Source organism: Microcaecilia unicolor, chromosome 2, assembly GCF_901765095.1.
Source record: "Microcaecilia unicolor chromosome 2, aMicUni1.1, whole genome shotgun sequence".
NCBI lineage: Eukaryota > Metazoa > Chordata > Amphibia > Gymnophiona > Siphonopidae > Microcaecilia > Microcaecilia unicolor.
The window spans coordinates 11,123,426-11,150,301 of NC_044032.1; the positions used below are offsets into that span (position 1 = coordinate 11,123,426).

General features: G+C 45.8%; 1 protein-coding gene across 4 annotated transcripts; it reads right to left on the reverse strand.

Annotated features, from left to right (window-relative positions):
- On the reverse strand, positions 1-24,976 carry LOC115461813. Of its 4 annotated transcripts, none has more exons than XM_030191862.1 (5): positions 24,889-24,976; positions 23,687-23,869; positions 20,955-21,178; positions 8,034-8,228; positions 1-848 (listed from the first exon to the last, which is right to left on the reverse strand). In XM_030191862.1, exons 1-5 carry the CDS (start codon positions 24,918-24,920, stop codon positions 445-447), a joined length of 1,038 nt encoding a protein of 345 aa, XP_030047722.1. In that variant the 5' UTR covers positions 24,921-24,976; the 3' UTR covers positions 1-444. The 4 variants fall into 4 exon arrangements, with proteins under 4 accessions (XP_030047722.1, XP_030047724.1, XP_030047723.1 ...); XM_030191864.1 differs by lacking the exon at positions 24,889-24,976 and adding an exon at positions 23,976-24,075; XM_030191863.1 differs by lacking the exon at positions 24,889-24,976 and adding an exon at positions 23,955-24,075.
- Positions 24,977-26,876: the final 1,900 nt, after the last annotated feature.

Here is a 26,876-nt window from a genome sequence, read left to right on the forward strand (position 1 = left end):
ACAGTTAAGAACGGTGGCAAGGCACTTTCGCCCTGTTATACCCACAAATACTGCAGCTAAATTCTAGAAGGAACTAAAAAAAAAAATCACACAATTTGTTTGAAAATTAAAGAAGGTTACAGAGACAAAGTAGTTTTAGCCCTTACAGGCAGGAGTTACTGACAGAGGCTTAGCTAGTTGGTGGGGGGAGGGGGTGCCAGGGGAGCAGCTGCTCCCCCAAAAGGACTTCCACCGACGCCTTTTTCACACAATCTGTCACATTTAAAACACGCACCGGTGGCACTCCACTCTCCGCTCCCCCCTGCTACGCTTCTGTTTACAGATACATAATCCAACAACCTAGTACAAGGCCCATCACATCCCCATCTTAGATACACAGCATGTAACACACTTCCTAAAATGTTTTGGCTGAAGGCTCTGCCGTCTGCAGCGGCCTGGAGAGCCTCAGTAGTGAAGGTAGCGAATGGAAGGTCTTCTTTGTCTCATGCTTCGCCTTGGCGCTGGACAAACACTTGAAGGCGTGGACCTGCGCTTCCTACTCTCCTGCGGTTTTGTGGGTTCTGGGTCCCGCCTTGCAGCACTGGCTCCCCCAGGGATCTCCTGCTGAGGAGCATCGGCGGGAGAAACAGCAGAGGCAGGATCCGCCACCGCTTCCGTACTGCAGAGTAATCCTGGTTCCAGCTCCACTTCTTTCCCCACAATTTCTGAGCACAGGGATTCAACTTGTCTGCTGATCTCCTTCCCCATCTGTACCACATGCTCCAAGGTAGTGGTAGTCAGCTGGATCAGTGTCTCTAGCTGATGTAAGAGCACAGGCCAGGACTCCCGCAGGACGTCACACACCGCTCCTGTAATGAGAAACACAAAGTAGTGAGACCAGCAGGAAAACGCAGAACCCCTCTTCTACTGAGATATGCTGATGGGGAGTAGGGGAGGAAGGCAGAACAGCTGCTCTTGCAATGAAGATGAACAGAAACCTAGATCCCCTCACAAGCCCGGTTCCTACGCCGATTCCCAGGCTGACAGATCCGCCTACCAGTGGCGTAGCTACGTGGGGCCATGGGGGCCTGGGCCCCCCAAATTTCCTGTGGGTCCCTGGTTTTGCTGGCAGGAGTCCTCAACCCCTGCCAGCTGAAGCGTTGTCCAGCGCCGCCATGTTGCCTACTGGGCTCGGTCTTCCCCTCACCTCCGGCATGCTCCTTTTAGTGAAACTGAGTCAGTTTCACTAAAAGGAGCATGCCGGAAGTGAGAGCAGCGCAGGCAATGCGGTGGCACCAGAGACAAGTGCTGGATGAAGGCTTCACTTGGCAGGGCTTGGAGACCCCCGCAAGCCAAGGTACTTGTTTCGGCGGTGCTTCAAGCTGGCAGGGATTGGGGACCCCTGCCAGCCAAGATAGGTTAACAGAGGCGGCAGTGGGTGGGGAGAATAAAACGTGCCCCCTCCCACCTCGAGGTCTGGCTACGCCCCTGCCGCCTACTCTTACTGTCCATGGAAAATGCTGTGAGCATTCTTCTATCATGGCTCAATACTACTACTAGCATTTATATAGCGCTACCAGACGCTCACATTTGACATAGAGAGAGACAGTCCCTGCTCAAAGAGCTTACAATCTAGGTAGAAACAGACAGACGAGACATTATAGGCAAGGGAAGGGAATTACAAGGTAGAGAGGAACAGGGAGGAGGAGAGCAAATGAGTAACGGTTAGGAGCCAAAGGCAGTAGTGAAAAGGTGAGTTTTGAGCATAGATTTTTCAATAGAAATCATACAAAATAAAACATGGAAAAGAAAATAAGATGATACCTTTTTTATTGGACATAACTTAATACATTTCTTGATTAGCTTTCGAAGGTTGCCCTTCTTCCTCAGATCGGAAATAAGCAAATGTGCTAGCTGACAGTGTATATAAGTGAAAACATTCAAGCATTACTATGACAGTCTGACAGGGTGGGAGGATGGGGGTGGGTCGGAGGTATGCATGGGGACATCAAAGCATATCATTGATATTCTAACAGGGTGGGTGTGGATAGGTGAGGGGAGGGTGATCAACAGACATACAGCTTTATGGTTTATAATGGGCTAGGAACCCCAGATCCTTGTTAAGTCCTTTCTGTTGGGTGTTAAAATATTCAATCATTCTGACTTCAAAGGTCTTACGTTCTTGTATGGTTTTAAAGTTACCTTTCAGGATTCTCACTGTGAAATCACTGGTACAGTGTCCTGGTCCTGTAAAATGCTGACCAACAGGGGTGGGAGCCCTACTGGCACCAGTATTGTTCATGTGATGTCTATGTAAATTGAATCTTGTCTTAAGCATCTGGCCTGTTTCTCCAATATAGCATCCTTCGTTACATTTTTTACACTGAATGATATATACCACATTGGAAGATGAGCAAGTGAAAGATCCCTTTATGTTGAATATCTTTCCTTTGTGGATGACTTTGGGGTCCTGTGAAATATTTTGGCATAGTTTGCAACTGGATAAATTATAGGGAATTGTGCCCTTCTGTTCCTTTTCAGTCTGTGATGGAAGTTTACTTCTGATTAGCTTGTGTTTTAAGTTGGGTGGCTGTCGGAAGGCCAATACTGGTGGGGATGGGAATATCTCTTTCAGTAATTCATCTTCCTGGAGTATAGGTTGTAGATCTCTTATGATTTTCCTCAGTTTTTCCAGCTCTGGATTGTATGTCACAACAAGGGGAATTCTGTCTGTGGATTTTTTATTTTATTTTGTTTGATTTCTATTGATAACCTTAAGAGTGGACTAACACGGCTACCACACTCCTCGAGCATAGATTTAAAAACAGGTAAGAAGGAGCTAGACGTATGGGTTCAGGAAGATGGTTCCAGGCATAAGGTGCCGCAAGACAAAGGAACAAAGTCTGGAGTTAGCGGTAGAAGAGAAGGGGGACAACAAGAGAGATTTGTTTAGAGAGCGGAGTTCACAATATATGTAGATACAATCCTATCCGTACCATTAATGCCCTTTTACCCTTCATAAAAGCACTGGAAACCCATCTCTTCAACACAGCCTACCCGAATGATTCAACCCAACCAAAACTTGCCCACATGATTAATAATTGACAATAATTACAAACTGACCATGTTTCCCATTATCCTTTTTGCTACCCCATATCCACTCCTTTCCACGTCTACCTCCCAACGCTCTTTTCCTTCTACACCCTATTCCTCCTATGTTCAACTTGCTTGTCCGTTAACCCCACTAATTTTTTTTTTTACTACAAACTGTTTATTCTTCTACGACTTTGTAATACTCTACATTGTTACTATGCAAGCCGCATTGAGCCTGCCATGTGTGGGAAAGCGCGGGGTACAAATGTGATAAATAAATAAATAAATAAATAAAAAGGGTGTGTGAACACCCAACACTGTAGTATTATACAATTTATATTCAAACTATGATTAAATCCTAACCTAAACCCTGAGAAGATAGAACACCAACAACCATCATGATTTATTTACAGAGTTCCACAATAAGGTTCTTTCCCTGAAGTGCATGAACTCTTACTACCTTGGGACCACTAATTAACTAAATTAAAATAAGTACTTAAACAACTGTGAATCACATAAAACCAGCCTGCAGAGTAAATCTACGTGACTTAAGACTGCACAGCAGATTGTGAGAACGACCACAAGACGTAGAGGAATACTCAATCCCCTATACCCATAACAAACAAAATTAGTAAGTGGTCTTGAACGCAAAAATTATAGGAACAGGCTTATGAACCTCAACACATATACGCTGGAAGAGAGGAGACATGATAGAAACGTTTAAATATCTCAAGGACATTTATGTACAGGAACATAGTAACATAGTAACATGACGGCAGAAAAAGACCTGCACGGTCCATCCAGTCTGCCCAACAAGATAACTCATATGTGCTACTTTTTGTGTATACCCTACTTTGAATTGTACCTGTGCTCTTCAGGGCACAGACTGTGTAAGTCTGCCCAGCACTATCCCCGCCTCACAACCACCAGCCCCGCCTCCCACCACTGGCTCTGGCACAGACCGTACAAGTCTTCCCAGCACTATCCCCGCCTCCCTACCACCAGCCCCGCCTCCCGATCTTGACCTAGCTCCTGAGTATTCATTTCTTTATGCTTATCTCACGCACGTTTGAATTCCGTTACTGTTTTCATTTCCACCACCTCCCGCGGGAGGGCATGCCAAGCATCCACCACTCTCTCCGTGAAAAAATACTTCCTGACATTTTTCTTGAGTCTGCCCCCCTTCAATCTCATTTCATGTCCTCTCGTTCTACCACCTTCCCATCTCCGGGAAAGGTTCGTTTGCGGATTAATACCTTTCAAATATTTGAACATCTGTATCATATCACCCCTGTTTCTTCTTTCCTCCAGAGTATACATGTTTAGTTCAGCAAGTCTCTCCTCATACGTCTTGTAGCGCAAATCCCATACCATTCTCGTAGCTTTTCTTTGCACCGCTTCAATTCTTTTTACATCCTTAACAAGATAAGGCCTCCAAAACTGAACACAATACTCCAGGTGGGGCCTCACCAACGACTTATACAGGGGCATCAACACCCCCTTTCTTCTGCTGGTCACACCTCTCTCCATACAGCCTAACAACCTTCTAGCTACAGCCACCGCCTTGTCACACTGTTTCGTCGCCTTCAAATCCTCAGATACTATCACCCCAAGATCCCTCTCTCCACCCGTACCTATCAGACTCTCCCCGCCTAACACATACGTCTCCCATGGATTTCTATTCCCTAAGTGCATCACTTTGCATTTCTTCGCATTGAATTTTAATTGCCAAACCTTAGACCATTCTTCTAGCTTCCGTAGGTCCTTTTTCATGTTTTCCACTCCCTCCGGGGTGTCCACTCTGTTACAGATCTTAGTATCATCCGCAAATAGGCAAACTTTACCTTCTAACCCTTCGGCAATGTCACTCACAAATATATTGAACAGAATCAGCCCCAGCACCAATCCCTGAGGCACTCCACTACTCACCTTTCCCTCCTCCAAGCGAATTCCATTCACCACCACCCTCTGGCGTCTGTCCGTCAACCAGTTCCTAATCCAGTTCACCACTTTAGGTCCTATCTTCAGCCCATCCAGTTTATTTAAAAGCCTCCTGTGGGGAACCGTGTCAAAAGCTTTGCTGAAATCTAAGTAGATTACGTCCATAGCTCGTCCCTGATTCAATTCTCCTGTCACCCAATCAAAGAACTCAATGAGATTCGTTTGGCACGATTTCCCTTTGGTAAAACCATGTTGTCTCGGATCTTGCAACTTATTGGCTTCCAGGAAATTCACTATCCTTTCCTTCAGCATCGCTTCCATTACTTTTCCAATAACCGAAGTGAGGCTTACCGGCCTGTAGTTTCCAGCTTCTTCCCTATCACCACTTTTGTGAAGAGGGACCACCTCCGCCATTCTCCAGTCCCTTGGAACCTTTCCCGTCTGCAAGGATATATTAAACAAATCTTTAAGAGGACCCGCCAAAACCTCTCTGAGCTCCCTCAATATCATGGGGTGGATCCCATCCGGTCCCATGGCTTTGTCCACCTTTAGCTTTTCAAGTTTTCAAGAGACATGATAGAAACGTTTAAATATCTCAAGGACATTTATGTACAGGAAGAGAGCCGTTTTCAAATGAAGGAGATCTCTTTAATGAGGGGGCATATGACAAAGTTAAGAGGGAATAGGCTTAGGAGTAACCTAAGGAAGTATTATTTCACAGAAAGGGTGGTGGAGGCGTGGAATGACCTCCCGGTGGAGGTTGTGGAGTCAAGGACTGTTCCAGAATTTAAAAAGGCATGGGATAAGCAAGTGGGATCGCTTAGGAAGAATTAGGGGTTACAGAGGATAGGCAGACTGGATAGGCCATTTGGCCTTTATCTGCCGCCATGTTTCTATGTTTCTAAACCAAACAGTAGGGTACATTGGCTCTTCCAAAAGAACCAAGGGAGAAAGGATGATTCTCATGCCTGATATTTACTGAAAATTCACTAAGACTCAACAGCTGTGTTTTGGCACATTTTTCTTTCAACCTCTCGGCATTGGCAGCTTGGTTTTGCCACGCGATTGCATTTGAGTTTTGCAGGATTTGATTCACCAGCACAGAGGTGCTTTGCAACCCTAGCTTCCTTTTTGTATGCAGGATCAGGTAGTACAGTATTAACACCACCATCTTCAGACTCCTGCTGCAGGCGCTTATACACCGAAACACAGCCGTATCAAAGGCTTTGCTGAAGTCCAAGTAGATTACGTATTGCACACGTCCCTCATCCAGTTTCTTTGGTTACCCAGTCAAAAAAGTCAATAAGATTCATTTGGCAGGATTTTCCTTTGGTAAAGCCATGTTGACTCGGATCCTGTAACCCGTTGTCTTCTAGAAAGTTAACTATCCTTTCTTTCAGCAGTGACTCCATTATTTTTCCTACCATCGACGTGAGACTTACCGGTCTGTAATTTCCCACTTCTTCCCTGTCTCCAAATAGATCAAACATGTGATGTACCAAGGCACTGCTACACAGCACTTCCTACATATACTGAATTACCTTGCATTGAAGCCCCAATGAATGACCAAACTTATATTTTTATACTTCTCAGTCGATTCTCTCTTTCCCATCATATTATGGACTTCTGCTTTTAATTCTACCGATTTTATTGTACACCGCAGCCAGACTTATATTTGGAAAAACAAAATATGAAAGTGCAAAACCTCTAAGAGAGAAACTACACTGGCTCTCTCTTAAAGACCGCATCACGTTCAAAATCTGCACGATAGTCCATAAAATCATGTACAGAGATGCCCCATCATACATGCTTGACCTAGTCGACCTCCCATCCAGAAATGCCAAAAGATCTGCCCGTACCTTTCTTCATACTACTACTACTATTTAGCATTTCTATAGTGCTACAAGGCATAAGCAGCGCTGCACAAACATAGAAGAAAGACAGTCCCTGCTCAAAGAGCTTACAATCTAATAGACAAAAATAAAGTAAGCAAATCAAATCAATTATTGTGTACAGGAAGGAGGAGGGTAGGTGGAGGCAGGTGGTTACAAGTGGTTACGAGTCAAAAGCAATGTTAAAGAGGTGGGCTTTCAGTCTAGATTTAAAGGTGGCCAAGGATGGGGCAAGACGTAGGGGCTCAGGAAGTTTATTCCAGGCGTAAGGTGCAGCGAGACAGAAGGCGCGAAGTCTTGAGTTGGCAGTAGTGGAGAAGGGAACAGATAAGAAGGATTTATCCATGGAGCGGAGTGCACGGCAAGGGGTGTAGGGAAGGACGAGTGTGGAGAGATACTGGGGAGCATCTGCACTTCCCCAGTTGCAAAGGATTAAAATACAAACTGACACACGCGTCCAGCTTTTCTTACATAAGTTGTGGAACGCACTTCCAAAACACCTAAAAACAATTAACGAATTAACCAACTTTCACAAATCGTTGAAAACCTCTCTCTTCACCAAAGCCTACCACGAAAGTCCATAACTAACTACAACACAACAACACCCCTCCCTGATTACGAATGTCTTTTTTCTACAACTGTTTGACTAGATCGATATTTTAAGCTTACTATTCGTCATCTTTGTAACACCAATTGTATTTCTGTACCCTGAAATGGTGTTGCCATTACAGGTATTTGTAAGCCACATTGAGCCTGCAAACAGGTGGGAAAATGTGGGATACAAGCGCTGCGTAAGTCTAGTAGCGCTATAGAAATGTTTAATAGTAGTAGTAGTAATAAATAAAATAAACTTGAATTTCAAAAAAGGCAGAATATTAAATTACATAAACGATAAAACGATTGCTAAGAAAGCAACTCCTTGGACATCCATTACCACAATACTCTAACCACAACACTGTCAGTATTTCAACAGATAAAGGCATCTTAGAGAGACAAATTTACTACATAGGTTAACCCAGTGCTTGGAAAATCCTCCCTAGACGGAGTTAGGAGGGAGAGGCTATGAGACTAAAACCACAAAACTAGACCTAGGACTGCACCCTTTCAAAGGGCCTCCACCATTTTTACCTGCTGACTGGGAGAGGTTCCTCTGGTCCAGATTCTCCTGCCCCGCTGGGTTCTCCTCCGATAGGCCAACTGAAATCCCATCGTTTTCTTCTGGAGTTGGTGGCAGGCTGAATCCCCCAACCTCCTCTCCAAGGACCTCGTCAAGCTCTTCAAGGACTACCTCAGCGTCATCAAGCACTGGAGCAATGGCAACACCTATGGGCAGAAAGAAATTGAACCTCTGGGTAACACAAACTATGTCTACAATCTGCAAGTCCAAGTTCCCCTGCTAATATTGAACCTAACCTTAGCTGCCAATCCTTTTAGCTTCTTTTTAACCATTTTCCTCATTTTATTATAGTCGCCCTTTTGAACATTAAATGCAGCTACAGTAGATTTCTTTGTGGGTTCATCCCATAAAGTAGCTCAGACTTAATCATGTTATGATCACTGGTTTCCCAGGGGACCTAACACTGCCACATGCCATCAAGGATCAGAACCAAAATGGCTCCCCTCTTTTCCGTTCCTGGACCAGTTGCTCTAAGAAGCAGTCATTTATTACATCTAGAAATTTTATCTCCCTGGTACTCCCTAATTTATCCAGTCAATATTGGGGTGATTGAAATTACCCATTATTATAGTGTTGCCCAATTTTCCATAGTAAACATAGTAGATGACGGCAGAAAAAGACCTGCATGGTCCATCCAGTCTGCCCAAGAAGATAAATTCATATGTGCTACTTTTTTATTTGTACTGTCCTCTTCAGTGCACAGACCGTACAAGTCTGACCAGCCCTATCCCCGCCTCCCAACCACCAACCCCGCCTCCCAACCACCAGCTCTGGCACAGACCCTGTAAGTCTGTCCAGCACTATCCCCGCCTCCCAACTACCAGTCCCGCCTTCCACCACCTGCTCTGGCACAGACCATATAAGTCTGCCCAGCACTATCCCTGCCTCCCACCACCGGCTCTGGCACAGACCGTATAAGTCTGCCCAGCACTAGTCTCGCCTCCCAACCACCAGCCCCAGCACAGAACGTATAAGTCTGCCCAGCACTAGCCCCGCCTCCCAACCACCAGCTCTGCCACCCATTCTAGGCTAAGCTCCTGAGGATCCCTTCCTTCTGCAGCTTTCCTAATCTCTGTAAACATTTCTTTATCTGTCTGTTTGTTCTGTCCCGGCAGACTATAGCACAGCCCTACAAGAATACTCCTCCCCTTCACTCATGGAATTTCAATCCATAATGATACCATGCACTTATCAGTTTCATGTGAAATATTTATTTGACTCAATTCCCTCTTTAACATATAGCACAACCCCCCCCCCCCCCCCCCCCATTTAATCCTCTCTATCATTGCGATACAATTTGTACGCTGTTAACACAGTATCCCATTGATTGACCTCTTTCCGTCAAGTCTCTGAGATGCCTATTATATCTACCTCATCATTTAGTGCTATATATTCTAACTCTCCCATCTTATTTTTTAGGCTTTGATCTACAATCTGCTTAGAAGTTGACGGGGATAATGTGCATCCTTTATCCTGCTCTCTCATTAAAGCACACCTGGCTTACTTTCAGCATTGTTAAAAACCTCTCTACTGGGATTTACCGTTTCAATAGTATCCTTCAAGGATACTCCACACCGAACCATGCGCTCCTGGGTGACTGTCAGTTTCCTCCCCCCCCCCCCCTTCTAGTTTAAAAGCTGCTAGCGCCAGAAGCCTGGTTCCATCGCGGTTAAGGTGGAGCCCATCCTTTTGGAACAGTCTCCCCTTTTCCCATTTGTCAACCATTTCCTTACAAATCTAAATCTCTCATTCCTGCAACATCGTCTCAACCAAGCATTGAGACTTCGGAGCTCAGCTTGCCTTTTTGGGTCCTATGTATAGAACGGGGAACATTTCTGCTACCCTGGAGGACCTGGTCTTCAGCTTTCTACCTAAGAGCCTAATTTTAGCATCCAGAACTTCCCTCCCTCAATTTTCCTATATCATTGATACCCATATGTACCAAGACAGCCGGCTCCTCCCCAGCACTATCCAAGATCCTGTCTAGGTGACACGTGAGGTCCGCCACCTTCGCACCAGGCAGGCAAGTGACCAGGCGATCCTCACGTCCACCAGCCACCCAGATCTACATGCCTAATAATCAAATTACTAATTACAACAACTTCCCCTGGTACTTGCTCTTACAATATACTACCATATAAACACTAATGGGAGCAAGTTCTTACTCTATTCTAACAACTGCAATGTTGTAGAGGAAAAGACTTCAGACTCTCGGTCACCGCTGTTAGCACTTAAAACTAAACTAGCTGACCGCTCAGCTCTGCGTGTCCGATAATCAGTTCACGCTGGCGAGAATCCTCATTAGTCATAAAAACCTCTTGCACACCAGCCTATCAGTTCCATATGTTTGCTCGTTGTGTGACTGAAACAACAACTGTCATAACTCTTCCTTCCTGGCCAGAAGTTCTTGGAGACATATCCTCATTGCATCCCCTTGTGGGCTGGTCCTGGCTACACGATTACTTCCAGCTTCACCAGGGTGATGCTCTCCTTTAAGAGGACTTCCCTCCTCCAAGGCAGCACAGGGGCTGCCAGACTGGAGGTAGGTCTCCTCTATGAACCTCTCTGTCTCCCTCAGCTCCTCCAAGTCTGCTACTCTAGCCTCAAGAGAATAGACCCGTTCTCCGAGAGCTAGGAGCTCTTTGCATCAGGCACACACATATAACCGCTCACCAACTGGGAAATAACCATACATGTGACACTCAATGCAAAAGAATGGATAGCACCCCTCTCACTGGTAGACTGCTGTTTCCCATCTTAGTATTTTTCAGTTTTTCAATAATTTCAGGATGTTAGTCTGATATTTTGAAAAAAGGCCTTTAGCTTATATGGTATATTGTATGATTTATTTAGTTTTTTTTTCTTAGAAAGTAATGAAATGTAATTAAAATTCTGTAAGAGCACTCCTCCCTTGTTATCCTAATTAGGATAATTGACTATATAATTAAGAGCTGTGCTAGGGGTGGGCGGGACTGAAGACTAAACTAGGTCCTGCTGTGCCTTCTAGAGGCTCTCTCTCTATATAAAACGCACCTCCAACGTTCTAATGAAGCCTCTCTTAGCCAACATTCTAAAAGTGAAGGGGGTGAGATCGCATTGTGTCTGCCCCGCCCACGCGTCAAACGTGATGACGTCGAGGGCGGAGCAATGACACAACCAATCGCATCGCTCGGCACCGAAACGTCAGGGAAGGAGGCGGCGCTCCCGACGTCTAGCCTTCCCTTCGCTGTGTTCCGCCTTCTTCTGACGTCAAGGATGACGTCAAAAGAAGGCGGAACACAGCGAAGGGAAACCTAGACGTCGGGAGCACCGCCTCCTTCCCTGACGCTTCGCTGCCGGAACCGCCACGGAGGTAAATTTAAAAACAAGAAAAAAAAAAAACCACGCATGTTGGGGGGAGAGAAGAGGGTGGCCAGTAAAGTACAACAATGGGAGCGGGAGGGCAGGGGAGAAACGACAGCATGGATGCGAAGGGGGGGGGGGAGAAGAGGGCGGGCCAGGCTGGGACATGGGAGAGAGAGGAGCATGGATGCGAGGCGGGGTCATGGAAGGGAGAGAGGGGACTTGCTGGAAAAGGATGAATGGAGGCGGCAGGGGACAGAGGAGCATGGATGGCCATGGATTGGGAGGGCAGGGCTCAGGGAGAGAGGGCAATTGCTGGAAAGGGATGAATGGAGGGGGCAGGGGACAGAGGAGCATGGATAGGCATGGATTGGGAGGGCAGGACTCAGGGAGAGAGGGGAATTGCTGGATAGGGATGAATGGAGGGGACAGATGGGCATGGATGGATATGGATTGCAGGGCAGGCCTCAGGGAGAGAGGGGAATTGCTGGATAGGGATGAATGGAGGGGCCAGGTGACAAAGGAGCATGGATTGGAAGGGCAGGACTCAGGGAGAGGGGAATTGCTGGATAGGGATGAATGGAGGGGACAGATGGGCATGGATGGCTATGGATTGCAGGGCAGGCCTCAGGGAGAGAGGGGAATTGCTGGATAGGGATGAATGGAGGGGCCAGGTGACAGAGGAGCATGGATTGGACTCACACTTTCACTCTGACTCTCAAACAGTCACTCTCACATACACTCTCCCAAACATACACACTCCGAGGAAAACCTTGCTAGCGCCCGTTTCATTTGTGTCAGAAACGGGCCTTTTTTACTAGTCTTTGATTAATATGGTGCAAATATGGTGCAAATTTTCAGTGATTATTGGAGTTAATTGGTATTAATTGGCACTAATTTGCAGTTATACACATAATTGCACTTAGGTACTATTCTATGATGGGATCTTGCCAGGTACTTGTGATCTGGATTGGCCACTGTTGGAAACGGGATGCTGTGCTTGATTGACCTTCGGTCTGTCCCAGTATGGCAATACGTTCTTATGGTAATAGCGGTTAGCGTATCTAGGTTTTTAAAAAGGTGGACAAATTCCTGGAGGAAAGTCCATAGTCTGCTATTGAGACAGACATAGGAAGCAACTGCTTGCCCTGGGATTTGTGGTATGGAGTGTTGCCACGATTAGGGTTTCTGCCAGGTACTTGATACCTGGCTTGGCCACTGTTTGGAAAACAGGATACTGGGCTAGATGGACCATTGGTCTGACCCAGTATGGCTACTCTTATGTTCTTTTAATGTTATAGGCTGTGGCACAAAGTTCAAGCTAACTCAGTAATCAGATTGCCTTTATAACCTTTGCAAATATTCTACTTCCTCACACCTTAATTAACACCTAATTCAATCAGTAGCAGTGCTACCTCTCCAGCAGCAAAGAACGGAAAATGACTGCCTTTTAGAACAAAATTTGAGCCTTGGTACTATCCTTTTTAATGCTGTTTGGCTATTAAGTCTCTATCTGTAGAAAAATTTTCAGTTTAAAACTATGGGAAAAGAGTTGTACACTAGTTAATTCTGCATACTTCTCTCTTTCTTTTTTTCCCCCTAATACAGAACTAGGCCCTGCTGTGCCTGGCTAGAGGCTGTAAATGCTGCGATACAAAGTTCAAGTTTTAAAACTATGGGGAAAAGGTATGAAGATTAGTTGATAAAGTTTACAATAACCTACAATTCCTCCTTTAAACCCTAATCTTTAAGGGGGTCTTTTACTAAAGCTTGGCTCGAGTTATCTGCAGCAGGGCCCATAGGAATAAAATGGGCCCTGCTTCAGATAACTCGAGCTAAGCTTTAGTAAAAGACCCCCCCCCCCCCTAAATTCCCAAAGCACAGAGCAAAATAATGTTCACTTACCAGAGAAATGTCCTCTTCTCGCAGAACTTCTCAGAGAGAAAGTTAAATGGGACCTTTCCTCTCTATATAGTCTATACAGACCCTTTCAAGCAAAAATGAGGACGTTATAATGCCTTTGTATCACTCCATGGTGCGACCACGCCTCGAATATTGTGTGCAATTCTGGTCACCACATCTCAAAAAAGATATGGTGGAATTAGAAAAGAGCAACGAAAATGATAAAGGGGATGGGACGAGTTCCCTATGAGGAAAGGCTAAAGCAGCTAGGGCTCTTCAGCTTGGAGAAAAGATGGGTCGAGGGGAAATACAATAGAGGTCTATAAAATAATGGGTGGAGTGGAACGGGTAGACATGAATCGCTTGTTTACTTTTTCCAAATATATTAGGACTAGGGGAAATGCAATGAAGCTACAAAGTAGTAAATTTAGAATAAAACGGAGAAAATATTTCTTCACGCAACGTGTAATTAATCTTTGGAATTTGTTGCCAGAACATGTGGTAAAAGCTGTTAGCTTAGCAGGGTTTAAAAAAGGTTTGGATATCTTCCAAAAAAAGAAAAGTCCATAAGCCATTATTAAGTCACTTGAAGGTAATAAGATCAACAGGAGATACATCATCAAGAAAAATAAATTATGGCTTCAGTATGCTGGCTTCGGCCTAACCCCTGGTAAGCCTTTCCTCAGCTGAGAGGTGCCCAGCTCTACCACCGGCTGCCTTTCAGGTGCTGTGGAGGACTTGCAGCTCATCTGCATATCCTTACAGCCTTCTCCGGGGTGACACCCAGGTCCACTCCGATCCACCCAGGGCCTCAGCTCTAGGTGCCCAGCACTCCCACCAGGTGCTGTGGAGGACTTGCAGCCCTTCTGCATTTCCTCACAGCTGTATCCGGGGTGACTCCAGGTCCACCCCGAGCTTCCCAGGGCCCTCGCTCCAAGTGCACAGAGTCTCCAGGTGCTTTTTGGCTAGGATTCCTTTAAACACCATCACTCCCTATGCCTTAGCTGCTGCCTGCTGTCCTTGTCCTAGCCTTCCTGCCTTCCTCCTCTACTCCTATCACCGTAGCCACTTCACATCTACCCGCATCCACCTTAGCCCCTATATATGGCCTCTATACACATTCTCTTCATCGCCCTGTCCCTTCCTAACCTCCTCCCCCCTCCCCTTCCACTGTCTACCTCAGGAACTCACTGCCCACCCTTGTCCCCTCCCGTCCTGCTCATTACTCCCCTACCCTACCTCCCCCCACCCCCCCACCACCTCCCCAGCTCTCCTGCCCCCCTCGTCATTCCTAGCTCTCAACCTTCTACACTTCCTCCCAACCATTAACCCATCCCCATTCCTCCTTAACACATCCCGTCTTCATCATCTTCGTCGACCCTCCTCCCCCACCCTCCTCCGCACTCTCTTACTCCTTCTCCTACTTTCCACAGGTGACATCAATCCCAATCCAGGTCCCCCCCACCTCTCCTCTCCATATCCACGTAACCGATCCCAGAATGCCTCCAATCTCATCTCTATTCCCCTTCTCCCCCCCCCCGCTTCCCTCCCCTTCTCGTGTGCCCTATGGAATGCTCACTCAGTATGCAACAAACTCTCCTTCACCCACGATTTGTTCATCTCCCGTTCCCTTCAACTGCAACTTGGATAACCCCTAACGACACTGCCTCAATCGCAGCCCTATGCCATGGAGGATATCTTTTCTCCCACACTCCCCGCCCAGACGCACGCGGTGGAGGCGTTGGGTTTCTTCTCTCACCCTCTTGTAGTTTCCAACCCCTCCCCCTGCCATAGTCTCACTGCTTCTCATCCTTCGAAACTCATGCCATCCGGCTATTCTACCCGACACCACTCAGAGTTGCAGTCATCTACCGCCCCCCTGATAAGCCCCTCTCTTCCTTCCTTACTGACTTCGACGCTTGGCTCACCGTCTTTCTTGATCCCTCATCTCCATCCCTCATTCTTGGTGATTTTAATATTCACGTTGACGACCCATCCAACTCATACGCTTCTAAATTCCTCACTCTGACATCCTCCTTTAACCTCCAACTATGCTCTACCACCCCTACTCACCGTAATGGCCATTGTCTCGACCTCGTTCTCTTCTCTTCCTGCTCACCTTCCAATTTCTGCACCTCAGTCCTTCCTATCTCAGATCATCACCTAATCACCCTCACACTTCATCACCCTCCGCCTCAACCTCGTCCAACTATAGCCACTGCCTTCAGGAATCTCCAGGCCGTCGACCTCCATACCCTATCCTCTCACATCTCCAATCTCTTCCCTTCCATTTCGTCTTCCGAATCTGTCGACACGGCTGTCTCTGCCTACAATGAAATTCTCTCCACTGCTCTAGATACCCTAGCACCATCTGTCTCTCGACCCACTAAGCGCACTAATCCTCAGCCCTGATTAACCCCTTGCATCCGTTACCTTCGCTCCTGCACCCGATCTGCTGAACGACTCTGGAGGAAATCTCGCACCCTGTCAGACTTCACCCATTACAAACTCATGCTATCCTCCTTCCAGTCCTCCCTATTCCTTGCCAAACAGGAATATTATTCTCAATTAACTAATTCCCTTGGCTCCAACCCTCGTCGCCTCTTCGCCACCCTCAACTCCCTACTTAAAGTGCCCTCCGCTCCCACCCCCCCCCCCCCCCCACTCTCTCCTCAAACACTAGCTGACTACTTCCGCGATAAGGTGCAGAAGATAAACCTTGAATTCACTTCCAAGCCTTCTCCTCCCTGTGACTTCTTAACCCACTCCCCCAACCAACCTAGCCTGGCCTCCTCCTCCTCCTTCCCTGAGATCACCGAAGAGGAAACTGCTCGCCTTTTCTCTTCCTCTAAGTGCACCACCTGTTCCTCTGATCCCATTCCCACCAATCTGCTTAACAACATCTCTCCTACAGTCAACCCCTCAATCTGTCACATCCTCAACCTCTCTCTCTCCACTGCTACTGTCCCTGACACCTTCAAGCACGCTGTAGTCACACCACTTCTCAAAAAAACCATCACTAGACCCCACCTGTCCCTCCAACTACCTCCCATCTCTCTTCTACCCTTCCTCTCCAAATTATTTGAACGCGCTGTCCACAGCCGCTGCCTCGATTTCCTCTCCTCTCAGGCCGTCCTCGATCCGCTCCAATCCGGCTTTCGCCCACTACACTCGACAGAAACAGCACTCTCTAAAGTCTGCAATGACCTGTTCCTTGCCAAATCCAAAGGTCACTATTCCATCCTCATCGACCTATCTGCCGCCTTTGACACTGTCAATCATAATTTACTTCTTGACACACTGTCCTCATTCAAGTTCCAGGGCTCCGTCCTCTCCTGGTTCTCTTCGTATCTTTCCCAACGCACCTTCAGAGTATATTCTAATGGCTCTTCTTCCACCCCCATCCCGCTCTCTGTTGGGGTTCCTCAAGGTTCTGTCTTTGGACCGCTTCTTTTCTCGATATACACCTCTTCCCTGGGCTCGCTGATCTCATCACATGGTTTCCAGTACCATCTCTATGCTGATGACACCCAGCTTTCTCTCTCCACTCCCGACATCACGGTTGAAACCTAGGCCAAAGTTTCGGCCTGCCTTTCAGACATCGCTGCCTGGATGTCCAACTGGCATCTGAAATTGAACATGGCAAAGACTGAGCTCCTTGTCTTTCCACCCAAACCCTCTTCCCCCACTTTCCGTCTCTGTTGACAACGCCCTCATCCTCCCCGTCGCTTCAGCCCGCAATCTTGGAGTCATCTTCTCCCTCTCCTTCTCTGCCCATATCCAGCAGACAGCTAAGACCTGTCGCTTCTTCCTCTATAATATTAGCAAAATTCGCCCATTCCTCTCTGAACAGACCACCCGAACCCTCGTCCACTCGTTCGTCACCTCTCGTCTTGACTATTGCAACCTTCTTCTCACTGGCCTCCCGCTTAACCATCTATCCCCCCTTCAATCTGTCCAAAATTCTGCCGCACGTCTTATCTACCGCGTGAACCCATACTCTCATATCACCCCTCTCCTCAAGTCACTTCACTGGCTCCCGATCCGCTACCGTATACAGTTCAAGCTTCTCCTTTTAACCTTCAAATGCACTCAATCTGCAGCCCCCCAATACCTCTCTACACTCCTCTCCCCTTATGTTCCCACCCGTAACCTCCGCTCTCAGGACAAATCACTCCTATCTGTACCCTTCTCCACCTCCGCTAACTCCAGACTCCGCCCCTTCTGCCTCACATCACCATATGCCTGGAACAGCCTTCCCGAGCCCATACGTCATGCGCCCTCCCTGCCCTTCTTCAAGTCCTTACTCAAAGCCCATCTCTTCTCCCTTACTTTTGGCGCATAACCACCTTCCCCACTCATGATACCTACACTGACTACATAGTTTGTAACCTTTAGATTGTAAGCTCTTTTGAGCAGGGACGGTCCTTCCCCATGTTAAACTTGTACAGCGCTGTGTAACCCTGGCAGCGCTATAGAAATGCTAAGTAGTAGTAGTAGTACATTTCTCCAGCTTTCACAACTCTTCCTTGAAAAGTGATCTACCATATTGCCAGTTTCTTAGACTGAAAAAGATCTGCTCTGATCATGGAGATCATCAACAACAAGCTACCTTTATGAAGAATGGATTTTACAGAACTCACATCAATGCATTACTGAAGGATATGCTAAGTCCACTATGAAATCTCGCAGTGATTTTTTGGCGAAAGACCTGCGAGACAAGCCCCAAACATAGTCTGCGCATTGAGACATTCTTACATATCCAAGAAAATCAGAGAGCACTGGCATATTCTTGACATTCACGACTGCTTCAGAACTAAAAATCTAGTTACTGCCTATTCCAGAGAAAGGAATTGAAAAGAAAGATTGACCCCCTCTACAGTTCCAGTTCCCATAGATGATTCAATTGGGGCCAGAGAAACTGAGGCAGCTGTAGCATTTGTTCTCGTGCAATTGAAACTGACGTTATTACTCATCCTCAAACTAAAAAGTATTTTGTACACCACACTTCTGACTGCAACAAGTCATTTACATAATCAAACGTCCCTGCAATTTGCTTTATGTGGGCAAGACTAAACATCAAGGTTAATTGAACATAGGCGTTGCATAAGCCATAATGTCTGTTCGGTCCCTTAGTTCATCACTGGACCACAGCTAATCACAGAATTGATGATTTGAAATTCTTTGTATACAAGGTATATTCAACAATCGATAGAGAACTATTAAGAGAAGAACAGAAGATTATCTCTCAACTACAGACTCTCACACCACATGGTCTTAACACTGACTTTGATATTTATTTATTGCATTTGTATCCCACATTTTCCCACCTATGTGCAGGTTCAATGTGGCTTACATAGTACCGTATTGATCGCCAGTTCCGGTATAACAATTAAAAGTGTATAACGGTATAATAAGGTTCATATGTACAAGACATAATAGTGGATCGTAGAGAGGAGGAGTGTGTTTTGTCCGTACGCTCTTAGGTTTCGCTTGTGTTGCAGGGTTTAGGTATTTAGGTTGGGTCGGTAGGGTATGTCATTCCGAACAGCTTAGATTTTAGTGATTTCGGTGGTCATATGTTGTTTTCACGGCTTTGGGTAGTGCGTTCCATAATTGTGTGCTCATATAGGAGAAGTTGGATGCATAAGTTGACTTGTCTTTTAGTCCTTTGCAGTTTGGGTAGTGGAGATTCAGGTATGTTCGTGCTGATTTTGTTGTGTTTCTGGTTGGCAGGTCAATGAGGTCTGTCATATATCCTGGGGCTACGCCGTAGATAATTTTATGAACCAGTGTGCAGATTTTGAAAACAATACGCTCTTTGATTGGGAGCCAGTGCAGTTTTTCTCGGAGGGGTAGTTTACGGGACAGTGGTTTACAATAAACGTAAGTCATGGGAGTTCATGTATCAAGGGGGTGGTTGCGGGTGGGAAGGGAGGAATCTTGTTTACGATTGTATTTCTGAGGAAAATTTTATCCTGTGTAAAGTTTTTATTAAGAACAGAAAAGAATGCCAATATTTGATAGGACAGGAGAAAGAGAAAAGCATCGGTCATTCATAGGCTTAATAAAAAGGAGACACAAGGGATAATTAGTACCTAAAATTCTAGGTCTTGTGTACACAAAATCCAGAACATGGTCCGCCGCCATGGGAAGGGACGTCACAAACTTTCTCAGGTGGGTTTTAAGGGCTGCCTTAGGAAAGGCGCGACGAAGCGTAGATGGAGAGTTCCATAGCGATGGGGCAACACCGTAAAAAGAAGATCGTCTGGTAGACTAACCTTGCAGCAGCTGGTCAAGGGATGTGTTAATGTTGGTCATTCAAGAACTGTCTGGGGGGGGGGGGGGGGAGAGCATGTATTTGGGTTATTGCTGGTGAGAGATGGTTGTAAATTTGAAGACAAAATTTTATTATAGTGAATGCAGAAATTAATTGGCAGCCAATGATGCTGAATAAAGAGAGGGGTGATGTGGTCAAACTTCCTAGCATGAGTAAATAGGCATAAAGCTGTGTTTTGTATGGATTGAAGTCTTCAGATGAGTTTTTGGGCGATACTAGAGTAGACAGTGTTGCAATAATCTAGCCGAGATAGAAGTGTAGCATAGAGAAGGGTCATTTGGATCAAGAAAACAACAAAAATGGGTAGCATGAAATTTTCTCTGAGTGACAAAATAAGATTAAGCCATTTGTGACATGGAGTCAAGATGGCAGACATTCTAGCCTTTGATTAGGTCTCTCCTAACAGAGGGAAGCTCTTAGCTACAATTTCCTCTTATAACAAGAGATCGCACAACTATGGAATGGGCTCCCAAAAGCTGTGAAAACAATCCACGACCACTTGAACTTCAGGAAATCACTAAAAACCAACCTCTTCAAAAAGGCCTACCCCAACGACCCCACGTAACCCTCTTCACCTACCAACACAGCATGACTACTACTACTACTATTACTACTACTACTTAACATTTCTAGAGCACTACTAGGGTTACGCAGCGCTGTACAGTTTAACAAAAGGACAGTCCCTGCTCAAAGGAGCTTACAATCTAACGGGCGAAATGTCAAGTTGGGGCAGTCTAGATTTCCTGAATAGAGGAACGGTGGTTAGTTGCCGAAGGCGACATTGAAGAGGTGGGCTTTGAGCACCTCTTCAGTGTCGCCTTCTGCAACATTGAAATCACTAGAAACCTACCTCTTCAAAAACCCTACCCCAACGACCCCACGTAACCCTCTTCACCTACCAACACAGCATGACTATGATCGAACAGGACAACACGCAATCTTCATCCATTCCGACCCTCCACTTATACCTCATACGATCACTATACAACTTTGTGTTTGTTATCCACCGACTGGGCAAACGCCTTTGACGGTACTATGTAAGCCGCATTGAGCCTGCAAATAGGTGAGAAAATGTGGGGTACAAATGCAACAAATAAAAATAAACAAATCTCCCAAATCAGATACTAGACTAGTAATAACTTCATCCTGCCCTTAAACCCTCTGATTACAAGATGCATTGATTTTGCTCCATAACAAACTGGAAGCAATTTCTACGGGAGGAGGAGAGCAGAGCATCCTTTGCCCCCTCCTTCCCAGTATTTCACATTTACTTTAAATCCCGACTTACCAACAGTCCTTTGTTCCAGTCCAGCTGTGCTGCTCAGTCCTGAGCTGTCAGCCTCCCTTCTGCAAAGCCCTGAGGTCTTCGGGGCTGCCCCCAGCAGCTGCTCCAGTCCTTGATAGTACGGGAAGTCAGCGAGTAGTCCCGGGGACGCACCCATCTGCACAAACCTCTTAAGCCTCAGGTACTTCAGCTTTAGTTTTTTCCACCGTGCTTTGATCTGTCCGGGGCTAAGGAAGAGAAGGCAGGAGAGGTGACAATCCCACAGAGCACAGCCAGAACAAGGGCATCTAACACCATAGGCAAACCTTCAGCCATATGCCAACCCCCTTCCAAGTATCCAGCATCTCCCCTTTCCTACTTCACCTTGAGGTGTCCAGCAACATCCCTCCTCTCCCCCCCCCCCCCCCCTTTGGGATGCACAGAGGCAGCCATCAGCTTATTTAAAGGAACTTCACTGTATAAATTCAGAGGCTGTAGAACAAATACAGATATTATTCACAACTCACTCCTGCTGCCAGGGAACAGCCGAGTCATGCAATTATTACAGATCAGGGCATCTCTTATGCATAAGCCAGTGTGACACCAGGAAGAGCACCAGTGCTGGTTACTCTCCCAGGTATAGGTAGGTAGGTAGGGGGGGAGAGAGAGAGAGAGAGAGAAGCCTCCAAGGACAGCTTAAAACCACCCTTGTCCTTGTAAAGCCAAAAGCCATTTACACACAGGGTGTATATCACTATTTACCAGTTAAACTCTGGAACTCTTTGCTGAAGGAGGTGGTAACAACAGTTAGCATATCTGGGTTTAAAAAAAGGTTTGGACAAATTCCTGGAGGAAAAGTCCATAGTCTTCTTTTGACACAGACAAGGGAAGCAACTGCTTCCCTGGGATTTGTAGTACGGAATGTTGCTACTGTTTGAGATTCTGCATGGAATCTTATTAGTCTAGGATTCCAGAATCTTGCTATTCTTTGAGATTCTACATGGAATGTTGCTACTCTTTGAGATTCTGAATGGAATCTTGTCACTCTTTAGGATTCCAGAATCTTGCTATTCTTTGGAATTCTACATGGAATGTTGCTACTCTGAATGGAATCTTGTCACTCTTCAGGATTCCAGAATCTTGCTACTCTTTGGGGTTCTACATGGAATGTTGCCACGATTTGGGTTTCTGCCAAGCACTTGTGAGCTGGCTTGGCCACTGTTTGGAAAACAGGATACTGGGCTAGATGGACCATTGGTCTGACCCAGTATGGCTACTCTTATGTTATGTCACATTCCAGCTTCCCTACATGACATCACAATATTCTTTCCACTGAAATTATCAGAAACATGCAAGTCAGACAGTTGCCATTTTGAAGGGTCCAGACTCCCCAGCTCAGGCCCTACTTCAGAAGTTGTTTCCTGAGCTGCTGGTTGATCTAATAAGGAGAGCCCTGGGTTCCTCAGCTGGAAGGGTGGAGTGAATCCCTCTGGGGAAGATATGCGACAGTCAGGTCTGGAGCTAAACCCACTGTCTGCCTCCTACTCAGCAGAGGGGGCATCACGGAACAAGCCCAAGTGCTCTTTTACACCTGCAATGAAGTGGAAAGGAGGGACCGGAACCTGCTCTAATGCCAAAGAACAGTGCCAAGAGGCAGGGAAGATTTATTTATGACATTTATATCCCACAATATTCCCACTCATGGGCAGGCTCAATGTGAAGTACAATAATTAATAAATTATTATTATTATAAATTAATTAATTGCTCGTGCATTTTTTTTCTCCAGAGGTTAACATTCATGAATTATGGTGGTTGAAAGATTAAGTTTTGAGAAGCAGAGCACTGGTGCGTGTGGGTGATCTTAGAAATGCAGGTGCTAAAAAGCTTGAGAATTTTTCTGCCACTTCCTTATTCTGCTCATATGATTAAAAAAGGAGCAACCGACAGACAATAAAACAAATGAAGGCATTACAGAAGTATCAGCTTACAAATTTTCAGTTATAAGACTTTCTATAAAAACTCAAGCACAGATATTTATAGTCAGGTCTACACCTTTATTTTAAAGGTTTCTTATATACCAACTACAAGCCTGAAAGCTATCAAAGCAGAGTACATTCAAGACAGGTACAGCCAATACATTTCTGACCCTGGAGAGCTCACAACCTGAATCTGTACCTGAGGGAATGGGGGGTTAAGTGACTTGCCCTGAGATCACAAGGAGCTGTAGTGGGATTTGAACTGGGCTCCCCTGGGTCTCAACCTGCTCCTCTAACCATTAGGCTAACCCTTCACTCTATTCATGAGAAGGAAATTCAAGTTCTAGAGCCAGTTAACAGGGCAGAAGCTGACAAAAAACCAAAACAGACCGATACCATCAGAGACAGAGATGTACTTATCTCTCCCTCTCTTGTAAGTCTGCAGCAATATCAGCTGAAGGAAGAGAGTAAAACCTAAAAAAAGAGGCTTGGTGGAAATGGAATACAGATAAGATCCTCAGAGACACACACAGAACAAGGAAGAGGCTCAAGAGAGTAACATCAGGGCATATTTCTTCATGGAGGGGGTGGTGGGTGCAAAGCACTGCTTGCAAAGAGACTTCAATGAAGTGTGGGGTTGATACAGGACCTTCAAATGCAAAGGGACTGTTGCAGGCTGACGCCACTTATGAGAAGCCAGGCAATGCCTAGAGAGCTGTACTGAGACGTGACATGCAGCTAAGTGAGAGAGAGAGAGAGAGACACGTTTCAGGCTGTACCTGAAGTGGATGTTGCTGCGTTTCAGAAACACGTGCAGCCTCTCAAACACGTCCCAGTTCTGGAACCACTTCCTGCTCAGCAGCCCCACCAGTCCCAGGTCCCTGATGAGATCCAGAAGAGCATGTGTCTCAGCTTCACTCCACTTCTTCTCCTGTGGCTGAGAGGCCTGTCCCCCATCCATCCTATTAAAAACAAACAAAAAAAAGCAATAAAACCGCTTAACCCACCCATTTCCATGCATGCAAGAAAAGAAACGAAAGCACTAACTTCCAGCAAGGAATCAACCACCTGCCCCAGGGCCTGTAGAAGTGAATCGACTCTGCAAAGCCCTAGAAAGCTTCTCGCTCCCCTCCCCAGCCCACAGGTGAGTTGCATTACTGTCTGCTGTGTAACACCCAAATTTCCATTAGAGGGAAAACAAAGCCTTCCAGGCATAGCAGACCTGTCCTGCTTTTCAGGATATCCACGGGGAGAAGGCGAGAGGCAGAGATTTGCATCAGCTGAAGACCCAGCCTATTGTAAATATGCTGAAAAATCTGATTTTGGTGGGGGTGGGTCCTCAGGAGAAATTTAAAAAGCCCAGAACTTTTCTTGGTATATCTTTTGCAAAAGTAATAACATGTGAGGTTACCAATGATCAACAAAAACCTCACCAAGGAGAGAAATGCTCAATAATGTGCTACATTCACCTCTTCTAGCCAGGGCTCCGGCTCTCTTTGAATGCTAAGAGGTTCTGCTCCAATGAAAAGTCTCTAGCATACCTTCCAAACCCCTAGGCAAACACCTATCTCCAGGGTAGACAGTCACTAGCCCCCCTTTCCACTTTGCTTTCAAAGGGCCACATATATTTCCAACTGTCTTTTCATGGCCTGAACTCTTGAACATAAGGCCAACTCACCCAGGACTATGATCCAGTCCTGGATTTCCCACCTTACATGATATCAACAGAATATTAACCGTGGAAAAATGGGGGGAAAAGGTCTCATTTACCACAGGTAACACTCTACCCCCGTTATGAGGGGATTAGTTGAAAATCCTTTTCAGTGGTGAATATAATCATTGACCAAAACCCTCCTCCATCCGTGTGAAATAATTCAACAAAACATAAATGTGTGTAATATTTTAAACTAGATCAAAGTCACTGTGAAGTAATTTGCTGGATAACAGACGATATACATATGTTCAGCAGGACTACACTCACCTTTGGCTTTGTGGGTCCCGACGGACACCCATTTCGCCATTGCTTTTTCAAGAGAAACCAGTCTGGATTTGACAGAGACTGTGCTGAGAGTCTACAATCCATTGTTAAGGTTTTCAACAACATTACATGCACAGAGTAGTTCCATGTTCCCAAGCAGGGACAACACGCACCTTCCTGTATGCAGTGGGGCAAGGTAAGGCCTGGATCGATGCCTTCAGCATTTATTTAACACATTTCTAACCCACCCATCCAAACATCTGAGCAGCTTTAGAAAAAAAAGAACACTCATAAAATTAGCACATAAAACATACAACACAACCCAAAAAGAATGAAAACCCTCCCCTGTCAGGCAAAAAGCCTCACAAAGCAACAGTGTCCAACTGCTTCTGAAACATGACCTGACTGAGCTGACAACTCCGCTTATGTTATTTAATTTGTACAATTTGATAATATCAAGGTGGTTTGCAACAAACCGTAAACTTGACACTTAGAGAGACAAGAATGACACAAAAGGAAGAGACAAGGAACAGCACAAAAAGTCCTAAAATGGGCTGCATCTGAAATGAATCACAGACCCGAGAGGTGGGGCCCTACCGGCTCACTCCGGACCTGAATCCAACCGTCTACAAAAAAGAAAACAGTTAAATTATTCAGAAAAATATGCCAAATGACTAATACGGAATTTATGGATGAAATAGGGGGAGCAGACCTTCTGCAAGGCTGAAGGGCCGATCTGCATAGACACCATTTCATTCAAAATCTGTATCAACCGCTCTCCTTGCACCCCACCTAGCTATGCCTCTGGTCCCAAGGTTAACTGACACTCAGCTGTGCACCCCTCTCCCCTGTAACAGCATCTCCTCTTCCCCTCCTTACTCCATTTCAGGTAGGCAGCCTCTGCCCTCTAATCTTCCTACCGTCACTGCTATTACCAGGCCAGCCCTAAAGCAGCACAAGAGCAACTGGTGTGGGGTACCAAGTAGACACACAAGCACAAGGCCTGCCATGCCCTGCTTTCTCCTAAGACAAAGTTTGGAGGAGCTGAGACATGGCAGGCCTTAAAATCGTTCATGTCTACTCAAGGCCCCCAGATTTTCCATGAGGGAGATTGAGGCCAGCTTGGATTCCTGACAACCTTGACCTGCAGCACTGATTCCAGTAGGTAAAGGACTACAAATCCCATACTCCTTTGGGATGTAAGGTGGGAAATGTGCAGCACAGCTATAAGAATGCACCAGTAGAAATTCAAGAAGGAGATAAAACCCCTATTTCAGAAGCCAAGCAACATAGATAGACCAAGAAAGATGAGCATAAGGGTGGAGGGGATGAAACTTGGAAAGTTTGTATATACCTACTACAGAACCAATATGCTGTTTTCTATTAAATGCTAAAAGTACTTTAACACCTGTATAAGTACATAAGTATTGCCATACTAGGACAGACCGAAGGTCCATCAAGCCCAGTATCCTGTTTCCAACAGTAGCCAATCCAGGCTACAAGTACCTGGCAAGATCCCAAAACAGTACAATACATTTTATTATCCTAGAAATAAGCAGTGGATTCCCCTCCCCAAGTCCATTTTAATAATGGCTTTTGGACTTTCCTTTTAGGAAGCTAGCCAAACCTTTTTTAAACCTCGCTAAGCTAACCGCTTTTACTACATTCTCTGGCAAAGAATTCCAGAGTTTAATTACACGTTGAATGAAGAAATATTTTCTCCGATTCATTGTAAATTCACTACTTTGTAGCTTCATCGCATGCTCCCTAGTCCTAGTATTTTTGGAAAGAGTAAACAGACGCTTCACGTCTACCCGTTCAACTCCACTCATTATTTTATAGACCTCTATCATATCTCCCTTCAGCCACCTTTTCTCCAAGCTGAAGAGCCCTAACCGCTTTAGCCTTTCCTTGCCAGAAAATGTGGTAAAGGCAGTTAGCTTAGCAGAGTTTAAAAAAGGTTTGGATGGCTTCCTAAAGGAAAAGTCCAT